The sequence below is a fragment of the Perca fluviatilis genome, chromosome 9 (assembly GCF_010015445.1).
Source record: "Perca fluviatilis chromosome 9, GENO_Pfluv_1.0, whole genome shotgun sequence".
NCBI lineage: Eukaryota > Metazoa > Chordata > Actinopteri > Perciformes > Percidae > Perca > Perca fluviatilis.
In genome coordinates, this window is record NC_053120.1 from 40,955,840 (window position 1) to 40,977,905 (window position 22,066).

General features: G+C 39.5%; 1 protein-coding gene across 4 annotated transcripts in view; it reads right to left on the reverse strand.

The window, feature by feature from the left end:
• LOC120565727 (LIM domain containing preferred translocation partner in lipoma) overlaps positions 1 to 22,066 on the reverse strand; it is a 179,364-nt gene that overhangs the window by 61,429 nt on the left and 95,869 nt on the right. For all 4 annotated transcript variants that reach the window (XM_039811710.1, XM_039811707.1, XM_039811708.1 and 1 more), the window contains one exon: positions 14,181 to 14,777. In XM_039811710.1, the coding sequence (XP_039667644.1) occupies positions 14,181 to 14,777 (597 nt within the window). The remainder of the gene's footprint in view (positions 1 to 14,180; positions 14,778 to 22,066) is intronic.

The following is a 22,066-nucleotide window of genomic DNA, read 5'->3' on the forward strand; positions in this document are numbered from 1 at the left end:
TATATCTCTTTATATCTGCCTCTCCAGAGATGTATGACCTCACATTAGCACTAAGATGGTCATACACTCCACAATAACCACTTATTAAAACTGGTGCCTTAGGAGAACGTGAGTTTTTCCACCGCGACGATAGTGTACTTTTAAAAGGAATTATTGCTTACTACCTACCACATAAACTGATGCACATAAAAGAAGAGCATTAGAGAATAAAAAAAAATCATTACATTTTAGCAGTACGCTAGCATATACAATACAGGGTCAAAGGTCAGAACGTCCTTAACGTTCCTTAATGTCCTCTGTGAGAAAGGCCAGCAATAATCCAGCACATATGGTCCCATCCTCTAAATGGGACTTCTCTAAATTGCCAAATGAATGGAATTTAAGGAACAAGGTGTGTTCATTACATGATATGACATGCTATTTTAAGGTGCCTTGCAGAGTTTTCTCGAGAACCCCACATCAAAACATCTAAAGCCCTACTAGTGGTCAAAAACTCCACAGTGTACCTTTCATTTGTACAGCTGTTGGGTTTCATATAACACTCAATGTGGTTAATTCTGTAATTTACTCTATGAGTTTGTCATTAACTAATGAACTAGTGAATAATTAAAAAATCTCAATTAATATGTAATCCTTTTATTAATTGAGCAGTCCTCAAAAATGGCTTTACAATGAAAAACATTCTATTAATACCCTTCGATAAGATCATAACTCCCATACCCTGGTGACATTTTAGAAATTTCTGATGACCAATACACACACTATCCGGCCATAAACATAATGACAACAAAATACCCACAAAAATAACTAACATAACTTTAAACCAATTATTTCCATAATTGCAAGGCACATATTTCACAAAATGTCCATTGTTTTGACCATTGATCATTTAAACATAATAGTTATATAATGGTCCTAATTTGTTTTTCTTGTCGCTGGTGGCTATATTTGCATTTGAGATTTGTCGCAGCTCTGTTTTAAGCCTGAAGCAGCGACTGGGAGGAAGCTTTCTGATGTGTTGGCAAGAGACATTGAAACATAAGGAGATCCACTTTCCATCACTGACCTCAAGGATCAGGTCAAGTGGACTGACATTTAAACATTCAGTAACCAGAGCCTGCGTGGACCCCCACCGAACACCATGTCTTCCAACAACATGGTTGTAGGCACAGCAGTAACTATAAACAGTATCCTGGTCATACAGTCTGACCTGCGTTTGGAGTTGAAATGACTTCTGATGAGAATACAGTGTGCACACCAGACAGGAATGTGTGCTGCATGGTTACAAAGTATAAGTCAATCAACTCATATGAGCCAATAGATGTATTATTCCAAACTGACAGGTGCAAAGCAGGCTGTTCTCATGAACCATTCTTACATATAGTTGTATTCCATGTATTTATTGCTGTGTACATCACTTTAACTGCTAATGTAAAAGAACAGTCTGGCCCGCATAGGGAGGAGGTCGGGGTGGATGGGTGGGTCCTAACACAGGCCTTTCAAGCCGGGAAGCGGAGTTCCTGTCCTGGGGAAAACACAAGACTTTCACCCAGGAAACGCGTGTTCATGTCCCAGGAGTGGTTTAATCCAAACCCCAATTTTTCTCAAATCTTAACTAGTCATTTTGGTGACTAAACTTAACTGTCGTTGCTGCATGACGCTCACCTTTTGTCGGCTAAACTGAACTGCCACAGTCTCTGAAAGGACCGTCACCTTGCGGTGCCCTGTTCCCGGTGCCCTGTTCCTGGCTCACAGCCACCTTTTGTCGGCTAAACTCAACTAGCAACAGCCTCTCCATGTCGACTACAACAACACATTGAAGATTTTTATGTCACCAGCTGATGCAGAACGGTTTGCCAACTCTTTAGCCCCAGCGATTGACTCCTAAAGTTATATTATACAGTGTATATTTATATTTTTGGTCTGGACATTTTCCTATCCAGCATTTTGATAAATGTTCATGTCTAACTTTTATTTTTAGTTGATCACTGATGCAGCATAATGTATCGTTAGGTGTTTAAATAGAGTTTCACGCAGTGTGCTTTCTCAGGTGCATAAATCTAGCACCGGGACAATTTTATTTTTTGCCTTCGGTTTGTATTAATATGGATTGATACTCCCGGTTATGTGTATTTATTTAAGCGGTTACCTTTTCATATATACACAAATTTTCTTATGGTATTTTCTCTATATTTTCTTAAGTTTGATGTTTTATATGCTGCACCGTTTATACCTTCCCACCTGTTATATCTTACCAAGCGTGTGTTCTGAATATCGCTTACACCGAGTATTTCCCTGTGGGTGCAATTTAAACGTTAGTTAACGTGTTGGAGATGCGCACGGGCCCCATGGTAAGTGGGCTTTTCTGTGTGCTGTTTTGCTGGCTCTGTTACCCGGCAGCCTCCTTGTTAGCTAGTGGGATGTACCGCTTAGTTCTTTTAGCGGGTTTGGGTTTTGTGGGGTTTTTATTTGTTTTTCTTCATCTGCCGTTTTTGTCACTTGAGGTTTTGCCAGCATTTTTGTATACTATGTGTCAAACTTCACCATATGTCCCTCCGCATATATCTGTCATTTACTCACTTAGGTCAGGGATGAGTCACATCACTTTTACTACTTGGAATTGTAGGGGTATGGGCAGGCCTCTTAAATGAGGTAAAGTATTCTCACATTTGAAGTCCCTGTCGTCTGATATTGTTTTTTTGCAGGAGACCCATATCCAACCTTCAGAGCAGAGGCGTTTAAGATCTGTGTGGGTGTCTCAGGTGTATCAGTCCACCTTTTCCTCCAAGGCGAGGGGGGGTGCCATTCTGTTCGCAGAACCATCCCATTTGTATTCAAATCGCAGACTACCGATCCAGGTGGGAGGTTCATACTTGTCACGGGTACGGTCAATTCAGTCCCTTTAGTTCTTTTAAACATTTACGCCCCAAATTTCGATAACCCTGATTTTTTCTGTAAAATATTCAACCTTGTCACAGAATACAATGATCACAATATAATTATCGGTGGCGACTTTAATTGTTATTTTGATCCGCAATTGGATAGGTCCTCCTCGTCCGTGGCCCCATTATTGAAATCTGTCTCTGTACTCAATAACCTTGCCAAATGTCAGTTTTACAACAATTGATTATATGCTGGTTGATTCTAGACTTATTTCGAATGTAATAAGCTCAACTTACCATAGTATCTTAATTTCCAACCATGCACCCCTCTCATTGGTGATTGACTTTTGTTGGAAATTGAACCCCTCGCTATATTTAGATGTCACGTTCAGTGGCTACATATCGACCAAGATTGCAGATTTTCTGCTCATTAATGACAATGACGCCTACTTTGTGGGAGTCTTTTAAAGCTGTGATAAGAGGGCACATCATCTCGTATCAGTCATCTCGCAAAAGGGCCAGGCTCAGGCGTCGCACTGATATTGAGGCTGAACTAGCTGTACTGGAGGAGGACTATCGAAACACAGGTCTGAAGATACACTTAGCTCTATTCTGAAAGTGAAATATGAATACAACCATATTCTGGGCGAGCAGGTCGGGAACTATATTAGTAAACTAAAGCAGAAGCAATTTGAGCTGTGTGAGAAGGCCGATAAATTGCTCACTAGGCAACTGAAGGGGATCATATCTGATAGGGCAATACATAAAATGTCCTCATCCACCGGTCAGCTATTAACTGATCACAAGCAGATCAATGACAGATTTATTTTAGTTTTTACAGCCAGCTATATACTTCCAGATCTACTGCAACGGATACAGACATTGCCAATTTTCTTCATACTTTCGATATTCCAGTCCTTTCTGAGTCCGCAAGTCTGGAATTTGACTCTGAATTTACACTGGAGGAGATCAGAAATGCTATTTGTTCTTTTCCCAGTGGCAAAGCATGCGGTCCAGATGGGTTTGGGATAGAATTCTACAAGATGCACATTGACGTCATCGCCCCCTCTTGCTTCGGATGGTCAATTGCTCAGTGAAAAATTGTACTTTCCCTCATACTATGACGCCCATATCTGTGTCCTCTTAAAAAAGGGCATAGACTAAACAAATGTCTCTTCGTATCGTCCCCCGTCTCTGCTAAACTCTGACCAAAAACATTATAGCAAAAGTCCTGACCAACCGGTTAAACAAACATATTGGCACTTTAATTCATCCTGATCAGTCAGGTTTCATCCCCAATAGATTTTCCTTCTCAAACACAAGGGGTTTGCTTAATTTAATGTATTCAACTAAATTGCCCCACTCTGCTGTGATCTCACTAGATACCCAGCAGGCTTTTGACCAGGTAGAGTGGAGATACATGTTCGCTGCTCTTGACAAATTTGGTTTTGGGTCGAAATTTATGAATATATTAAAAATGCTGTATGCTGGTCCCCAATCTTCTGTTCTAACCAACCACAAAAGATCCCCCCCGTTCCCGTTGCACCGCGGCACCAGGCAGGGCTGCTGCCTCTCTCCAATGCTTTTTGCATTAGCTATTGAGCCGCTGGCCATAGCCATTAGAGCCAACCCCCAAATCTCAGGTAGAAGGTGCGGCACATCTGAGTGTACCATCGGTCTGTACGCAGATGATGTAATTCTGACCCTTTCAGACGTAAAAACATCCCTTTCACCCCTCCTTAATCTGATAGATGGCTTCGGGCGATTCTCTGGGTTTACTATAAACTGGGAGAAATCTGTTTTTATGCCTTTGTCTAATGGTCTTGACTCCAGTTTTCTTCGCAATCTGCCCTTCAGAGTCACCCTTGACTAACTTTTTTGATTTTTTAAACTTAATTATATGGATCTGATTGACAGGCTCAAGTGTATGATAGATAAATGGAAACTTCTCCTCCTTTCATTGATTGGCCGTGTCAACATCGTTAAAATGGTCGTGCTCCCTAAATGTACTCATTTGTTTCAGAACGTGCCCATCTTCCTCACTTCTTCTTTTTTTAAAGACGTTAGACTCTATTATCATGCCCATCGTCTCGGCCTCCAAGCCCCCCCTGTATTTCAAAGGCCCACTTACAAAAGCCCACTGAGGAGGGTGGTTTAGGCCTGCCTGTCTTTCGGCATTACTACTGGGCCTGTAACGCCAGAGCTTGGGTTTTCTGCAATCAGCCCATGGCTGGGGGTGCAGAGGAGGGCGAACACGGCCCTAGATGGCCTGAGATTGAGCTTAGTAATGCGGTGTCACTTACTGGTGCCTCTTTGTCAGCTATTCTATTCTCAAAACCTGATATTAAGATTAAAGTTCAAACTCCCAACTAATCAATTTTTTCGTTATCTACAAATTAGGAATTTTGTCAAGCATTCTTTTTTTCAACATGACTTTTTTGATATCATGACCAAACCTCCCACCTCCAAACATTTGATCTCTCGGTTTGTTAACCTCTTCGTTGTGGCAACCCCTTCTCTCCATATTAAAGAGGCGTGGATCAAGGACACCGGCGAAGTAATAACTGATGAGCTATGGGCGAAAGGGTTAAACAGGATAAAAGCTTGCTCTATTAATGCACGACTTCAGCTCATTCAGTTTAAAGTAGTTCATAGGTTGCACTATTCCAAGACTAGACTGAACAAAATTTTTCCTGATGTCTCCCCCACTTGTGATAGATGCAAATCAGCTGATGGAACTTGGGCATCTTTTCTGGTCCTGCTCTAAGCTCACAAGGTTTTGGGTTGACATTTTCACTTTGTACAGTGCTGTTTACAATAGACAACTGGTTCCTGACTGTCTCTTAGTGATACTGGTCTGTTCCAATGGCTCTTTGGCTCTTCCATCCGCTTTACAACAAGCCCTCATGTTTGGTATGACCATTGCAAAACGGGTTATCCTAAAGGAGTGGAAGTCAGCTTCCCCTCCTTGCTTCAAGAGGTATCTAAATGATATGGTTTCTTGTTTATACCTTGAAGAGGTTCGGTTTTCCATGTCTAACTCTCAAGATAAGTTCAAGAAGATCTGGGGCTCTTTCATAGAATACATCAGGAGGGATAGACCACAAATTGGCACCTAAATGCACTGCTTATTTTTTATTTATTTATTTTTAACTTTTGTTAGTTATCCATACCGAGACTTTGCCACTCCCCTCCGGCTCAGGTCTCCTTTACTCAATCTGTGTGAGTGGACTTTCTGGGACATTTGTTCGGTGAATTGTCATGTATACTTATACTCTTTCTTTTCTATATAATGAGTAAGTGCTGGCTGTATGTTTTGTTTTAATTGTCTGGTTTACTGTCTTTTTTTGTTTGTATTATGTGTGCCTGTATATATAAAAATCTGCATAAATACAATTTAAAAAAAACAAAAAAAACAGCCTCTGAAACGACCTTCATGCTCTGTAGTCGCCCTCCAGTAACCTTTTCTCGGCTAAAGTTAACTGTAAAGACCGCTCGACATAACAGTCATGTGACTGGTTGTCACGTGACCAGCCGGTGGTCGCCTAATTTCGTAGGTTATCATACGAATTGGTGTGCATAAGTTTTCGTATGATAAATGCCAGCCTGTTCTTGAGAATGCATTGTGCACGGAGGGTGAGAGGATGTAGTACGTGACAGGGTATCTGCATGGACTCCTATACAAATGTGTATCTTTATTTTTATATATGCACTACCCACAGCATGTTTTTATTTCTAATTCCAGTAATTAGAATGGGGTAGGCTTTACACTATTAGTGTAAATGTACAATGACACAGTGTATGCATTGAGTTACAAACAGCCTCCTGTATTAGCCTAAAGTCTTACAGATTCTCAGCCAAGCCCCAAACATTTCTCCATACTCACTATTGATATTTCAAAACCTCAAAGTTCAAAGCCTAGTTCAAAAACATCAACAACAAATTGTCATGCACATGCCTGCTGCACAGCCCGATGTCAGCTGCAGCATGTTTGTGTGCATAAAAAATGGTGCCTTCAAGACGGGTCGTATTTACTGTGGTTACAGCTTAAATGACCCACTGCTGTGGTGTTCACCACTTGGAATCACCTCTCAACATATATGTTTTTGAAAAAGTTGGAGCCAATGGAGATTACCTAAAGGTCCAATATGTAATATATTTACTGTAATAAATCAAAAAATGACCCCAATGCATCATCAGATACTAAGGAACCATGCTAAGTTGAAATACTATCTATCTTTTCAGACAACAATGCTAATGCCAGTATTTTCTTCTTTTGGAATTTCCGTTCCGTGTCTGAATTTCTGTTTGCGTTTTGGCCTGTGTGTTATCAATGGCCCAGTTTGACAGACAGGCCGGGTTGCCAGATACACCTGTAAAAACGTAAACCCAGCGCGCTACAGTTGGAACGGTAGTACAGTCACGAAAGCAGCAAACAAACGAACGTGATCAGCGGAGATAGATTCTTTACAACTCTCTCCCGTTTTGAATTTGTACTGCAGTAACTATTTTAAACACTAGCTGTCAGTATTACACATTGCACCTTTAAGTATTTGCCATGCAGAAATAACAGCATCATTAACCATTGTTGAAAAAAAAGAGGACAATGTCTGTTTTACTGTCAGTCCCCTAGCAAAAGAGTTCTCCCAACCTGAAGGTACCCTGTTGAGTTTATTAACACTTGCTGCTCTATGGAGCACTGTTTGAATGAGAGGGTCCCCGTTTTGCTTGTTCTCGTGCACGCACGTGAGGATGCATGAGCACACTCGTGCTGTTCTCTGGTCTAAATGCGCTAAGAAACACATCAATTACTTACACATTAGTCAGGCCTCAAGGACATACACAAGTGTTTTGGTGAGTAAAACGGAATGGAAACTGAAACGTGTACCTTCAAATCACTTAAAGCATTCAACTTCATGTCAAACAAATAAAATATATACAGTATATATAGCTTTACTAAAGTATGAGATTTAATTATGATGAACATAGTGCAAAGCGCCTTTTATTTGTGCTTCTTTGTAATCTTGATTTCTTGAAAAGTATGAAAAGAAACAAATTGTTGAGAGGGCAGAGCAGCTCACAGGTGTCATTGGAGTTAGATATGAGTGGGTGTGCTTTTTCAAAAACATGACTCATTTTGTTTTTAATTGTGCCATCACAGTGTGAGAAACTGCATGGAATATGTTCTAATTATATTTTCAGGTTCATTACTTGCACCTTCTACCCAAACTGCGCAATTGCGCATACACACACTTATTTTAGTGGTGGCATTTTTCTGAAAGCTCCACTTAACCTTAATTTGGCAGAAATTGCTACATACTGTAGAAATAGAAATCATGATTTTGTCCTTTACATATGGTGGCATTTGAATAGCAAATAACATGTTGAGGTGCATAGTGACAATTTAAGGCTGCTTTTTCTGATGTTGTGTTAACACTTTATGGTTTAGTAAAAATAGAAAGCAGCTGTAAAGAATTCTAAAGAAGTATTTATTTCTTTTTCCGTGTAGCCAGAGGGAAATTCTGTTGATAAGACACAAAAATATGTGGATTTCACTGTAATGGTTCGATGGTGCTGTGAAAGAAATGAAAATGTATCGGCATCAGAAAAGGATAGAGAACGTGTAGTATCACTGATCAGATTTTTTTTAAAAGGCTACTTAAAAACATGAGACAATATGTCTATCAATTTGTCTATCAATACATAGTTTAGAATACACATTTTGTTTGCTTGGTGTAGAACAAAGAGCAATTTGTTCCAAGGAGCATCTACACACAGAGAAAAGATCACAGGGCTGCAGATAACATGTCTTCATCTTGTCTAAGCCCTGGGCTCTCACTTTGTAGTTACATGTGGTAACCCTGCACCAAGCAAAGAATCCTCTCTGGTAATCTAGGGCAGAGCTGGTAACCCTGCACTCAGTCAGCTTGCTTATTTAAAGAGCTGTTCATAGTTCATGAGGGTAGGGCAACTGGGGTCAATCACCTGAGGAGAAGGCACCACGAATGATGTAAACACAGCAAGTGTTCACACCTGATTGTCTTCCCAGGCATAAATATAAGTACTTGTGATGCAAATGAAAGGACAGCTCATTTTACTGTAATATTCAGACAATGCAGAATAAGGATCATCTGAGAGTATTATGAGTGGTTAAGTTTCCACATAGAAAAAACAAAACCATAGGTTACTGTCAATGCCAAATCTCTTGTTTTTGTGGAGTCCCCCAAAGGTCTGTCCTGGGTCCCCTTTTATTCCAGATTTAAATAACCTCTGGGGCACGTCTTCCACAGACATACAGTAATATTGACTTCCATTAATATGCAGATAATTCACAACTGTATGACCCATTACAGCCTAGTCCTATATTATGTCTTGCCTTGCTGATATTAAGAACTAGATGTCTAAAAATTGTCAAAAGGATTACATGACGATACTTCTCTGTTTCACGAGTTTATTCACTCTGACTAAATTAAGGCAACTCTATGCATTTTCCAGAAGCCCCGATATGAAATCGAAAAAAATAGCTATTTGCGTGATCAGTCACAATGGAGTCGGAACCGGCACGACAAACAGCATTTCACATTAAAGAACGAACAGGGAGAATGAAATATAACTGTGCAGTGCAACCGGTGCTTGCCAGCAACCAACCTCCTTTCAGCGTCCAAATTACTCCACCTCCAACCTGAAGAAGCATCTTAAAGTAAGCTATTTTTTTAATTAGCCAAGAGTAGTCGTCTGCTGTAGTTTTACTGGTCACCTTGCTATTTTAACGTTGACGTGCGACTTTACATTCTCCTACGTGCTGATTTACTAGCTCCAGAGCCGTTTAAAGACTGACTAGCCCCGTTTGACATGCTAGCTAACGTTAGCTAAAATTAGCTCGTGGTAGCAAGACTGCGGTTAGATTTTTGTAGTATGCAGTTCCAGACTACCAATACAATAATCTATCTGCTTGTTCAGGTACACATTCAGCTAGTTGGAATAAAAAGAACACACCATTATAGGCCTGTTTAGTAAGCTGGATGTGATAGCTGCATTCCTACACTTATAAAACGCAATTCAATGTGGAAGTAATCCTGAAGTAATCCAAGTATTCAGAATACGTTACTCAGATTGAGTAACGTAACGGAATACGTTACAAATTACATTTGTGGGCATGTATTCTGTAACGAAATACGTTTTGAAAGTATCCTTCCCAACACTGTGCTCAGGTGACCGAAGTGGTGCTTGTTGTATTCAAATAAATATTTTCTTTAAAAACAATTTTCATCGTTTTATCATTTTAACTCATTAATATTCTTATTTTTGGATTGTATTTACTTTTTATTCCTTGTTTAACTTTAACACCCTTAGTAATTTTGTTTTTGGAAAGTGCTATATAAATAACTTGGTCAGAACGTGGCCAATAATTGTATTTATTTAGCCACAGACAATATGCTGTTGTTGATTTTGGTTGATCTGCACACAAATTAATGTTGCAGTTTTACATTATGATACATATTAACTTAGCCTGAGCAAGAAAGAACTGGTGTTTATGATGCATTCCACCGTGTTGGTAAAAATAGATTGCAAAAAAATCGTGAATTACCATTTAAATACAGAATTAATGAGTTAGTGCACTGTCTAAGATAATTTCTCTAGTAATGTTTACACAGTGAATTGCATTTGGATGTTCACAGGTGTTGCTAACTGCATTCTTTTGGAGGTGGGATTTTTGTTTTACTTTTCAAAACACAATTTTGAGAGATTAAAAAAAGAGTTCATGCCATTGTCACATGAATTAAAATGGTCGTTTGAACACATTCTGATGGCACCATATGCAAATGTTCCTGTGCAGGTCAAAAGGCAAAGTGGCCAGGACTGGAAGGCAGAGAAATGTCAGATATTTAAACATGTTTGACAGTTGAAACCATCATTGACCTTCGAGGGGGCTTTAACTGACTGCAGGGATTGAGCAGTTCAAAAATAATCCTCCCCTGTCAAACGTCACTCAAGCTCAGCAATAACACAAGGCATCATCCAGCTTAGCTTTCCTCCAATTTCGGGGTAGATGGAGAGACTCGTGGAAATTGGTATGTTAACCGGCAGCCATGAAATCTGTTAATTTTTTGGACTACAATAGAGATCAAACACTGGTGGATTTGGGTAATTAAGCATCCTAGGAGCCTGTTGATATGAGAAGTTGTTATTACACCTTCACTTTACGTGCGAGTGAGGACACATTGGGTGCTGGGTGGCAGGGGGTGACATGGTGAGGTGGGGGGCAGAGCAGACAAGCTAATCAGAACTCTAGATCATAGAATTTCATCTGAGGACTTCATCTTGGACTTCTAATGGCACTGACCTTCTATGAATACCCTCAATTATGTGGAATGATCTCTTGAATAAAGTCCTCAATCACAGTCGCAGACCCCCTGCTGAGAAAGTCTCGGGTATTACATAAAATCAACATTAACTCTAAGTGACTGGAGATGGAAAAATATGTAAATAGTTCATTTAATTGACTATGTTTTGGTTTATTTACAGATTAAAAGAGGAACAACCCACTTCTTTTAAGTAGATTTACCACCATTTGTAAGAGGTTATGAACATGTCATGACATTGGGTCAAGCAGAGTGATGATCACAAAGGCAAAGTTGACAGATTTTACTTTCAGTCCAATCTTGCTTTTATAGTGTCTGGTTTATTTGGGCATTAAAGAGCTGCCATACTGCACACAAATGAACAAAAAGTCAGATTAGAGCTAAGGTTTGGATACAGTATACAAGTTTCTGGGAGAGGGTAGGGTCAAACATGATGTGACACCACAGAGTAATTTACAGCTCATCATCTGGCTGAATGTGTGCATATGGAGCATTAAGTATACCAATGTGTTTTTAAAGCAAGCAAATAAAGCACGGGGGAGGGAGGCGCGGAGCCCATTATCCTGCTACAGTATATCCTTGGGAAAGAAAGACAAATATATATATAGCTTCCACGCTATATCTGTAAAATTTGCGATTTGCTTTTATCTGAAATCAAAGAGATGCTCACAAATCTATTAAACGCCACCTTTTGTTTTTTAATAATGCATCATACTGGGACCAAAGCAAGCTTTTCAAGCAAAATGTAGACTTTTGTTCTGAACAAATATAATTAGACTTATTTTTAAGACACTCTCTGCAATGTTGAAGCTAATTTGTATTTAGTAAAGTACAGTCCTTGATGAGCTATTCCCAGAGGCTGGGAGGCCCAGTTTGTATTTTGAACCAGCATAAAATCCTTGAATTAAAGAAAACTCAAGGGCCTTGCACTTTCCAGAGATTGTCGACGGCTGGATGTATTCAGATTAGAATAGCTGTCTCTGTGGCATAGATTACTCTGTTCTAAGGAATGACAGTATTTTGTAATTCTTCTCAGTAATGTACAGTTCTATAAAAAGGTCCAACGTCTTGCAATGCTTTTGAAAGCTTTGACAACAAATGTAATGCTTTTTAAACTTATTATGAATATGTTTTTTGAGTTCCATGTGCATTAAATGCTACACCTACTACGACACTGTTTAAGAATGGACTCTAAAATTATATATAAAAAAGAAAGAAAAAAGTCTACAAACATTTATCAGGTCCTTGATACCAGACAGAGGTAGACAAAAGCATACTTTTCATTTCAAGCCAGTGACTTGGTCAGCTGTCACAAGCAGACTTTATAAGCTGTGTTTTCACTTTTAACGTTACAAGAAAAAAGGCTTTTAGGTTGAGGACTAACAGATGAGTTTAGCAACTTAACGTTATCTCGGGTATGTTAGGTGGTGTAAGGTATTGCTGAAGTATAAACTTCCCCAAATCTGCATGACAAGAGTCGCTATAATTTACCCTAAACTCAGAGCTTCCAGGACTTAAAATAAATAAAATACACAGCGGACATGCTAGTCATGAACAGGGATTATTTTTTTATGTAACCTGTAACTAGCATAAAAACATAAAGACTTACGTTTTTACGTTTATATTTTTAACTTTTTACATATTCAATCTTTACACAATTAAATGAAAAAGAAATGAACCTAAAGGAATAAGATTAGATTTACAGTGGGTAGATATATAAAGTACATGAATACGAGCTGCTGTTTATAAGACAAAAGAAATCAGATGGTGTAAACCCCCAACAGAGAATACTCTTTAACAATTCATAAAGGTTAAAACAACTGTTTACTCTGTTTAAATGGAAGATGGCAAGCAGCTCCCCATTGCATTGCCATCTGATGTTGCATAATGCAAATGTACTGTATGTATACTTTACACACACACACACACACACACACACACACAAATGTGCATATGAGAAAACACCAAACTTGCACTCAGAGATTTCTACTTTATAAAATGGTATATAACATGAAAAGATGCCACGAAGAAAAAGAACTGACAAGGAATGATTTGGCCAAACACCAGCTTGACAATGCCATTGCAAAATGTAATGTGCAAAATAATCGTTTTTCTCAATCATTCGTTTTTTTGTGATCATTAGGAGCTGAAATCATAGTCGCGATTAAAAATTTTGATCAATTGCACAGCCCTACAAACAGGCTGTGCTTTTCAGGCCTGCTCATACTGTGACCTCCTGGGCTCAAGAGATGAAGGTCAACACTTCATCAACAGGTGGATTGATGAAGTGATTCCAGTCATGCAGATGGTTTTTCTACAGTAAACCAAAGCTCTTTATTTACCTTTTGATTCTACATGTTCGAAACCTCAACTATTTTCAAAGAATATGAGTAGTGGCTCAATGGGCTGAATTTTTCATCCCATGGTGTCTGGACTCAGTCTTTGAGATAGAGGAGCTCAAATATCCCAGAGAGGCACTGCTATGCTTTCGTTTTGACAAGAGCAGGTTGAGGTGGTTCAAGCACCCAATCAGGACGCCTTACAGACTGCTCCCTGTGGAGGTATTCCAGGGATATCTAATTGGGAGGAAGCTCCAGGGCAATCCTACAACACGCTGGAGGGATTAAATATCCCTGCTGCCCTGTGAATGCCTCGGGGTTCTCCAGTAGGAGCTGGGAGACGTGGCTGGGGAAACTGATGCCTTGGCTAGTCTGCTTAGCCAAAGCCACCGTTCCAGAGTATGAAAATTTGCAGAAAAATATAAAAAAGGGTAGATGGATGGATAAATGGGTGGACTGATTGTTGCCTCAACCACAACTATGGTGATATTTTCTACATATATCAAATATGTTGTTTTCTTCCGCCTATGTTTACAATAACTAAAAATGATAGCAACTGATCAAGCATGTAGTAATGTGATGAACAACGTTCTTACCTTTGGTGGAACAGCTGGTCCAGCAGTGTAGGGAGCCAAGCTTGGTGGTACATCTGTGATGTAGGTCTTTCTGGGGCCTGGAGGTTGGTATGCTTGGGCGGGGGCCGACTCAGGTCTCCTGGTGCTTATGCCACCTACTTGAGGTACTCCTGGATGGTGCTGTTCTTGATATGCACCCTGCGCCATCTGGGAGAAGCCAGGCTGTGGTGGTCCATAGGCAAAGTCGGGACCTTTGGGCTGGGCAGGCATGTACTGCACCTGTGCAGGGCTGCGAATGGGCTGCTGGCCGAAATGGTGCCCAACTGGCGCTTGATGCTGGGGGCCAGGCTGGGCCGACCTCACCTGGACATTGAAGGTGGGCTGACTTGGGGTCGAGGCTGTAGCGTAAGAGGCTGGGACAGGCTGAGGCGCAGTGTGGGTTTGAGGCTTGGCCACCGGGCTGGCAGAAGAAGGGGGGATAGACGAGACTCCCCCAGGAGCCTGAGGTTTGGGCGTAGACTTTTTGGTGGCAGTCAGAGGTGGCTGGGTTGGAATGACCATACGCTTGTAACCAGTCACTGGAGCGTTGGGGGAGGTGGCTGTCAAGGATCCAGAGTTCTAAAAAACAGCAGAAAAGTTTGTCTCCAGTTAAAACAAACAATGAAATGACTACATATCACTACTGCTCGATACAAGACCCATTGCACTATAAGGGCTCGACATGGACATATAAGGACAACTAATATAAAAACTATACATTTAAAGTGCTAATAAAAAAATAATAATAAACAATGGATAACAATCCAAACATGCTGATGGTAGGCAAGTATGATTTTACCATGTTCACCATCTTAGTTTGGCATGTTATCATGCTAACATTTGCTAATCAGCAATAAACACAAGTTACAGCTGAATCTGTGGGGAATTTCATTAGTTATACAGGTACTTGGTGTATCACCAAATACCTGTTGTACCATTGGAAGACTTGAAATGTTGCCATAATGATGGCCCTAGATGAAAGGCTCTCATGATCCCCAAAGTTATTACAATTTATCCTGAGGAGGGCTTGAATGTGTGTAGCAAATTTCATGACAAACAAAAGTTGCTGAGACATTTCACTCAAAAGCATGTATGTCAACCTCATGGTGGTCCTAAAGTAAAAGTAAGGGGAACCCCAAAGGCATATGATTCATCCTCTGGGAATATGAATATGGACCTCCATTGAATGGTTGTTGAGATATTTAGGTCTTGACCAAAGTTGGGGACTGACTGACAGACTGACATTGTCATCCTGGAGCCATGCTGCTGGCATTGCAAAAAAAACACTGGAACTGGAAAGTAACAGTAACAGGACAAACTGAAAACAGTTGTGTTCAACAGCTTTTCACTGATCCTGGGGTACGCTCAAATGATTATCCACCCTGTCTCCCCAGAGTCAATTACAAGGCTACCTCGACAGCAGAGGCTCTACACCATCCACGACCACGCATAATCTATGGCTAATAAAGCAGGAGGGGAAGGGATAAATAGTTTGGTAGAGGACGCCATGACAGCAGACTGGCAACGGCACATGACACTTGTGCTGACTCCAGCTGCTTGGACGGGAAAAACGTTAAATCACAGAGATTTGTGGCCCTGGTGTTCCTGGGAAGAGACGGCTGTAAAGGAGCAACACAAGCCACTGCTGGGATTTTCACCGTCTGAACAACTGTGGCATTTTGATCTAATATCCAAGGGTATCATTTGATACACGGGCTGAACTATAACAAAAGATAGCAGCGAATAACGTTTCACTCAGATGTCATAGGCTTTTGCCCTGAGTGTCTCTCATGTAAGTAATAATTGTATTTCACTACCACTACATATCGGTGTCAGACGTTCAGCCAGTCTAAAAAGGGTCTATCATTAACCTTGGATGGCCTTATTAGGTTATTGCCTGAAGCCAAAAATCTGAGTCAATTACTAAATTTGCAGCACTAGGGGAACAAAAATGAACACTTGTAGTCTTTAGACCCTTTGCAACTCAGTTTGATGAGATGTCTTCTAAATTGGGGCAGAGCAACAATTCCAATTGATTTCCCCTTAAAAGTTGATCAAAGCTTGCTGTGCAGCAATGCCCCATATAGCTATGTTTTTCTGCACGGTTACACTACATTGTCATTCCGTGCTTAAATTAAATAAGACACACTTGTGTTGTAATTTGATGAGGGAAAAAGTACAGTAAAATTCAAGTGTGTGATCCTAATAATTTGTTGGGATAAAAAAAAAAAAAAAAAAAAAGAATTCCAAGTTTTGGTAAAAGAGGTGCATGCATCAACTTTGTCTAAATCCCATCTAATCTAAGTCAGAGGGCAGCCCCTAAGGAACCATTAAAAGCTCCAGAAAATATTTTCTGCTCTCACTCGGATTTCTGTCTCAGTGATTAGTGCTGATGTTTATTTAAAAAGTGTGTCTGTCTGCATACGTATGGAAAAATCTCCACTATGCCCTTTAGGAAGTGAAATTACTCAATTTAAATGTTTCATGGGTTTTAAATACTCTAGATTATTAATTTATCTTTAAGGCCTTAGAACCTACAGTAACATTTAGTTAGAGCACTGGAAATGCAAATTGGCCCCCTCAAAATAATTACACTGTCATGGTACATTTTCCACAAATTACATTAAGAGAATGGATTCACGCCTTTCGGAGGGTGATGAAACTAATCGTATGCATACAACCTGAACAAAAATGTCTGAGTAGTGGGAATGATTTTCATATTAACTAAGCTATCGTTGCAGTTAGTGTATGCCTTTGACCGGTCAGTGTTAATGAGCGGTCTGAGATAATATCATGACTACTAAGTGAAGAGGTTGATAGGTAGGACACACACAATATGTAATGTAATGATAATATCACATTGTCATATTTATTTAACTATAAAGTTTCAAGTCGTTGCTTCCTGTGCCATCACTGGGTCTTCCACCAATGTTCAACAGCAGTATTTATTTTGAGCAAATTGGGTAAATGTGCAGTGTATTGCCTCAATAAGGAGAGAGGAGATGCTCTTTTCTTGTTTTATTGATGAATTATTTAGTTTGACTGTGTATGCACTTTGTGTGGTAATATTTAAGCAAGAGGCATGGGTGATATGGCGGGAATAAATATTGTATTATTAATAAGAAATGTTTCTAATATAGATGGATATATTATGACAAAAATAATTGCTCAGTTTCTCTTATTCCGTGATTTTTTGTTATTGTTTTAAAAATATATGTAATATTTCTGCATTCAAATGTTTAAAGACTATACCTATGTTATACATTTTGTGGAGTTACATTAGCCGAAATGTTTCCAACAATGTTCAAACCCAGATGAATCTGTAATTTTAATCAATGACATGAGCATGTTGTTTAATTGCCTGTCGATGGTGGCATGTAACCTTTGACCCCTGTAGCTGCTTGAATTTCCTTCAAAACACGGAAAACACCCAGAAAAACCCAATGATACGTTGAAAAGTAATTGCAAATCATACAATGTCCCAGAAGTATACTTAGTAATAGTAATACATATTTTACATGCCACTTTGCAAGACAGTAACAGAGGAGACCTAATTTATTGATATGATATTTTCACATCAATCAAGCTTACTATGATGTGCTACATAGACAAGTGGCTCATGCTAATGCTTGGTGTCTAAACCGTACTGTAACGTTATAATGTTACAATAACATTCAACACGCTCATAAAGTTATTTTTAGTATGATTGTTTTGACCACAGTTAACAGCACTGGGCTAACCCACAACTTAATGTAATGGTAGTCGATTAATCTAATACTTAGTTAGCCAGATAGAACACCCTGGTCCGTCTGACTCACCCCCTGCCGCTAAGAGACTTTAGTCGGGATGAGAGCTGACAACAGCCCGGGGGACATATCCACAGTTACCGTAGGCCCCAGCTAGTCTATATCGACGACATTTCATTTACGTGATAGTTCCACTGCACCGAGGCACCGTTGCTGCTTCCGGAGCTTAGCATGGCCCAAGACGATTGTGATTGGTTTAAAGAAATGCCAATTAACCAGAGCACATTTTTCTCCCATCCAGGAATGTTGTGTGGACTCACCAGACCTTCCTCCGTAGCACTGTGGAGGAAGGTCTGGCAATGCGAGACTAGGCCTCAGCCAGCTACTACAGGAACCAGAACCCAGCCAACCAAAACCCCAGTGGCGGGTGCTTACAACACTAACGGTAATAACAGAAGGTTTAATGATCTGTTGGGTAACCATAGCCATATCAGACCCCAGGCGCTGGAACCCACATCTGGCCAAAAATGGCCTGCACAGAACAAAACATATATGGATACAAAATCATCAAATTGAAATTCAATGCAATAACCTGTTTGCACTGACAAAACTCTTCACAAATTAAAACATACGTTAGTAACTGTTTTTTTTAGTTTTAGTTGTTTTGGGGAATTTGAGACCGATTTGGACAACACAATTTTGTAAAACGATAATAAGATTACATCATCACAATAAAATTCCACTGAAATTGTATTGCCCAGTACTAATTTGAAATGATTTAATGATGCTAAGGCTTGTTTACATGTACACCTAAAATCTGATTACCTAATTAATAATTCATTGAAGCCTTTTCGTATGATCCAACCTGCCCGTGTCAGGCACAGTTTGAAATGTAGAGGTCTGACCTAAGATATAGCATCATACTGTGTTGTTGTCTCTAACATACTCTCCATACACAAACACAACACGCACAGTTTTGAAAAAGTTTTCCCTAACGCCTTCAGAAAAGTTAACCCTCACTCTACACTGTAATTCAGACTGACTTTGCAAACAACTTAAGTGTGAAATTTCACAGAGACTCTCAAGAAAGCCTTTTGACACATTAAAAAAGATTAGGAGAGACTATACAAGCCTTAGGGGGCTGAGTAAAACTGTTAACTTTGCATTTCAAACCACAAGGGTGGGGGATTTTTTTATTTTTTTTTTTTTTTTTTTTTAAAGCAAGCTTGGGGAAAACCCCTAAAGAGGGAGAAGTTCTGCATCTTTTCAGACTCATCTAAGACCTTGGATATTTTTCTCTAAACTTTATCCTGCTCCTTATTCATACAAAGCGGAGGCTCTCGACTGTTGGCTTGACTGTCCATTTGCATCTGTCTATTTCAGCACTTGCACTATGACCATGGAAGAATTCCCAGTCAACACTAAAGCATTCACTAATCTTCCCTCCACTTTGAGTCATCTCGTCTATGCACAATAGTCACATTTAACAATCCGTCAGCCTCAATACAGTCATGCAATTGAGGGTACCAATTTCCTTCCTAAAATAGTTCAAGATAAGGCACATTAAATATGATTAAACAATGTCTCTGTGGAACATGGCGAGACCTCTAGCTGTTTTCAACTATCTTTTCCGTTTGCAGATAAAGTGTGTTATATACATATTGGGAACTTTTCGCTCTGCCTATCTTATATCTGCATATCTGATTCTTATTTTTCGCTCCTTCAAGTGATAGTTGCATGACAACCCTCGCCTTTCACAAGGGAATATTCCAACACTGTTTTCACCCGCATCACATAAATTAGAATACATTTTTACTGGGTGCTCTGTATGACATTTGTCCTGAAATACTGCCACTGTGACTGCTGTTATCACTACTCATTATATCATGGTATGTAACTGCACTCACTTTCTGTCTTTTTGTGCTTTTATCTTTTATTTAATTAATATGCATTCTTTATAACAATGAAGCAACTACTCCTAATAATTATTCCTTATGGTGCATTGGCCAGGTGCATTTACAGGAACAGCTTGCACAACTACACTCTTTGAGTGTGTTTTCATCCAACTATATTTATGTGCATTTTCAATTTGTGCATATATATATATATATATATATATATATATATATATATATATATATATTCCTCTGTATGGCCTAAGCTGGATGTGATCTGAGGGTTTCTTTGAATCTATTACATTTAAATCTGCAAATCATGAAAATATTCACAAAGTACATCCTAAACTTTACACATGAGAGTCAGGCTGTAAAAGAAAGGAAAATCAAACGTTATCTGAGGATGTGGGAACAGTTTAAACTCCGGATTACTGGCTCTGCAGTGGAAGAGAACCCATGTGGGTTTTGAAGCTGAAATAAAAAAAGTCAACATTTCTACAAAATCAGCTACTTTTTTCTCCAAGTAGCTTCTCTTGATAATATCACAGCTATGGTATTTGTTCTGTGGCTTCTAATGTTTGCATAAAGTAGTTTATACAGTTTTACATGCATAGACTGATAAGGAAGCGTTGATGCACAAAACTAATTTTTCAGTAGATACATATTTCAAACTATAGTATAGCCCTACAAATACTGACATTTTGACTCTGATACTGATATTGGGTAGTTAAAAAAATTCTATTTATTGTGACCAAGATGCATACTGAACAGGACAATTTACAGAGTAAAAATCTATTTGTCAGTGCACTTTGGTTAACAGTGCTTCCAACTTTCTTCAGTCCTAGTTTGGCATTCCTGTTACTCATCAGCCAACAGATCAATGATGGTTCAAACAAAACCATCATAATTATCATCATCATCATGATGATGGTTCATCATGACTGAATTAGTACATGTGCAACAGTCCTACTGTCTCATTTGGAATATCGAAAGAAACTCGCTTTGTATCAAAAATTTCACAAAAACAGAGAACTCTTTCAATGTTGTCTCTTCACAACAGCTAAGCCATTTTTTCAGTCTGTGATGTACCATACAGAAATTACAGCCACACTTAAAATACACAGAGATTTGAATACGCAGAATGAGTCAGGTAGCAGTCATATGTACAGTACATGTACACTCTTTTTGTTTTACCACCAAAACAACCTGAAAACAATGTAGTTGAACATTAAACCCATGTTTCAAAATTAACAGTTATGTAATTCCTTAAAAAAAAAAAAAACACGGTTCAGAAAAAAAAGAAGAAGCAACATTTCTAGTATGATGTAACAACACCATATAAAGTAGGGCGTATTACTCACTAATGCAACTAAAAAAATCTTTTTCTGGGCAACTGTGTGAAGAAGAAAAAAAAAAGTCCCAGAGAGTCTCCGATTGTGGCACTTCTGCAGGCTATCTTTACAAAAGAGGGAAATGTGTGTTTTGTAGCTCTCGCGCAGCAGAAACTAATTGTTTCATTCACCTCCTGCAGTACTACAAGCCACACTCATCCCTGACTCATTCCTGTAATGAGGCTTTTTCCTGCACTGTCCTGCGTTAGGAGGCGAAATACTGCTCAGTTGAAAATGTCCATCGCTTACAGTATGTCGATATCATCAATCGCAGAGACGGGAAACTGTTAACTGTTCTCTCGCAGGCTGTGTGTGTGTGTGTGTGTGTGTACTGTAAGCTTGCATGTTATTGGGAAGATGGATAATGTGTGAAGACAGCAGTTGATGGAGAGCCTTTTAGCATCGTTACTGGGACTTTATGATGTAAAGAGGCAGGTTATATTGACTGTCACAGCTTCCTGGCTCAAACTAAATTTGTCATTGGTTCACCCTGTTAATAAAAGACAAAAGGGGTGATACTATGCAGTTTATTTGACTAACAAACATTGACGGAACACATTGAGCGCCCAAAGGCATGCTCCTCTCTCCACAGTTGGCTGCCCCTGTCAAAACTCAGAACCTGCTGCCAGATTGACCTTAAGGTCAATGGGTGCCACTGGCGCTGTGGCAACATCCCTGCTCCGTGCAGCAACAAAGCAATCAAAGAGAATAGCAGCTTATAAAACAAACAGAGGGGAAAAAAAAAAAAAAAAGTTAAACGCCACCAAGCCCCTATCATTACAGAGCTGGAGTATCATCTTGATGCAGTTCTGGCAGCTCACGGAGATAAGCGGCAC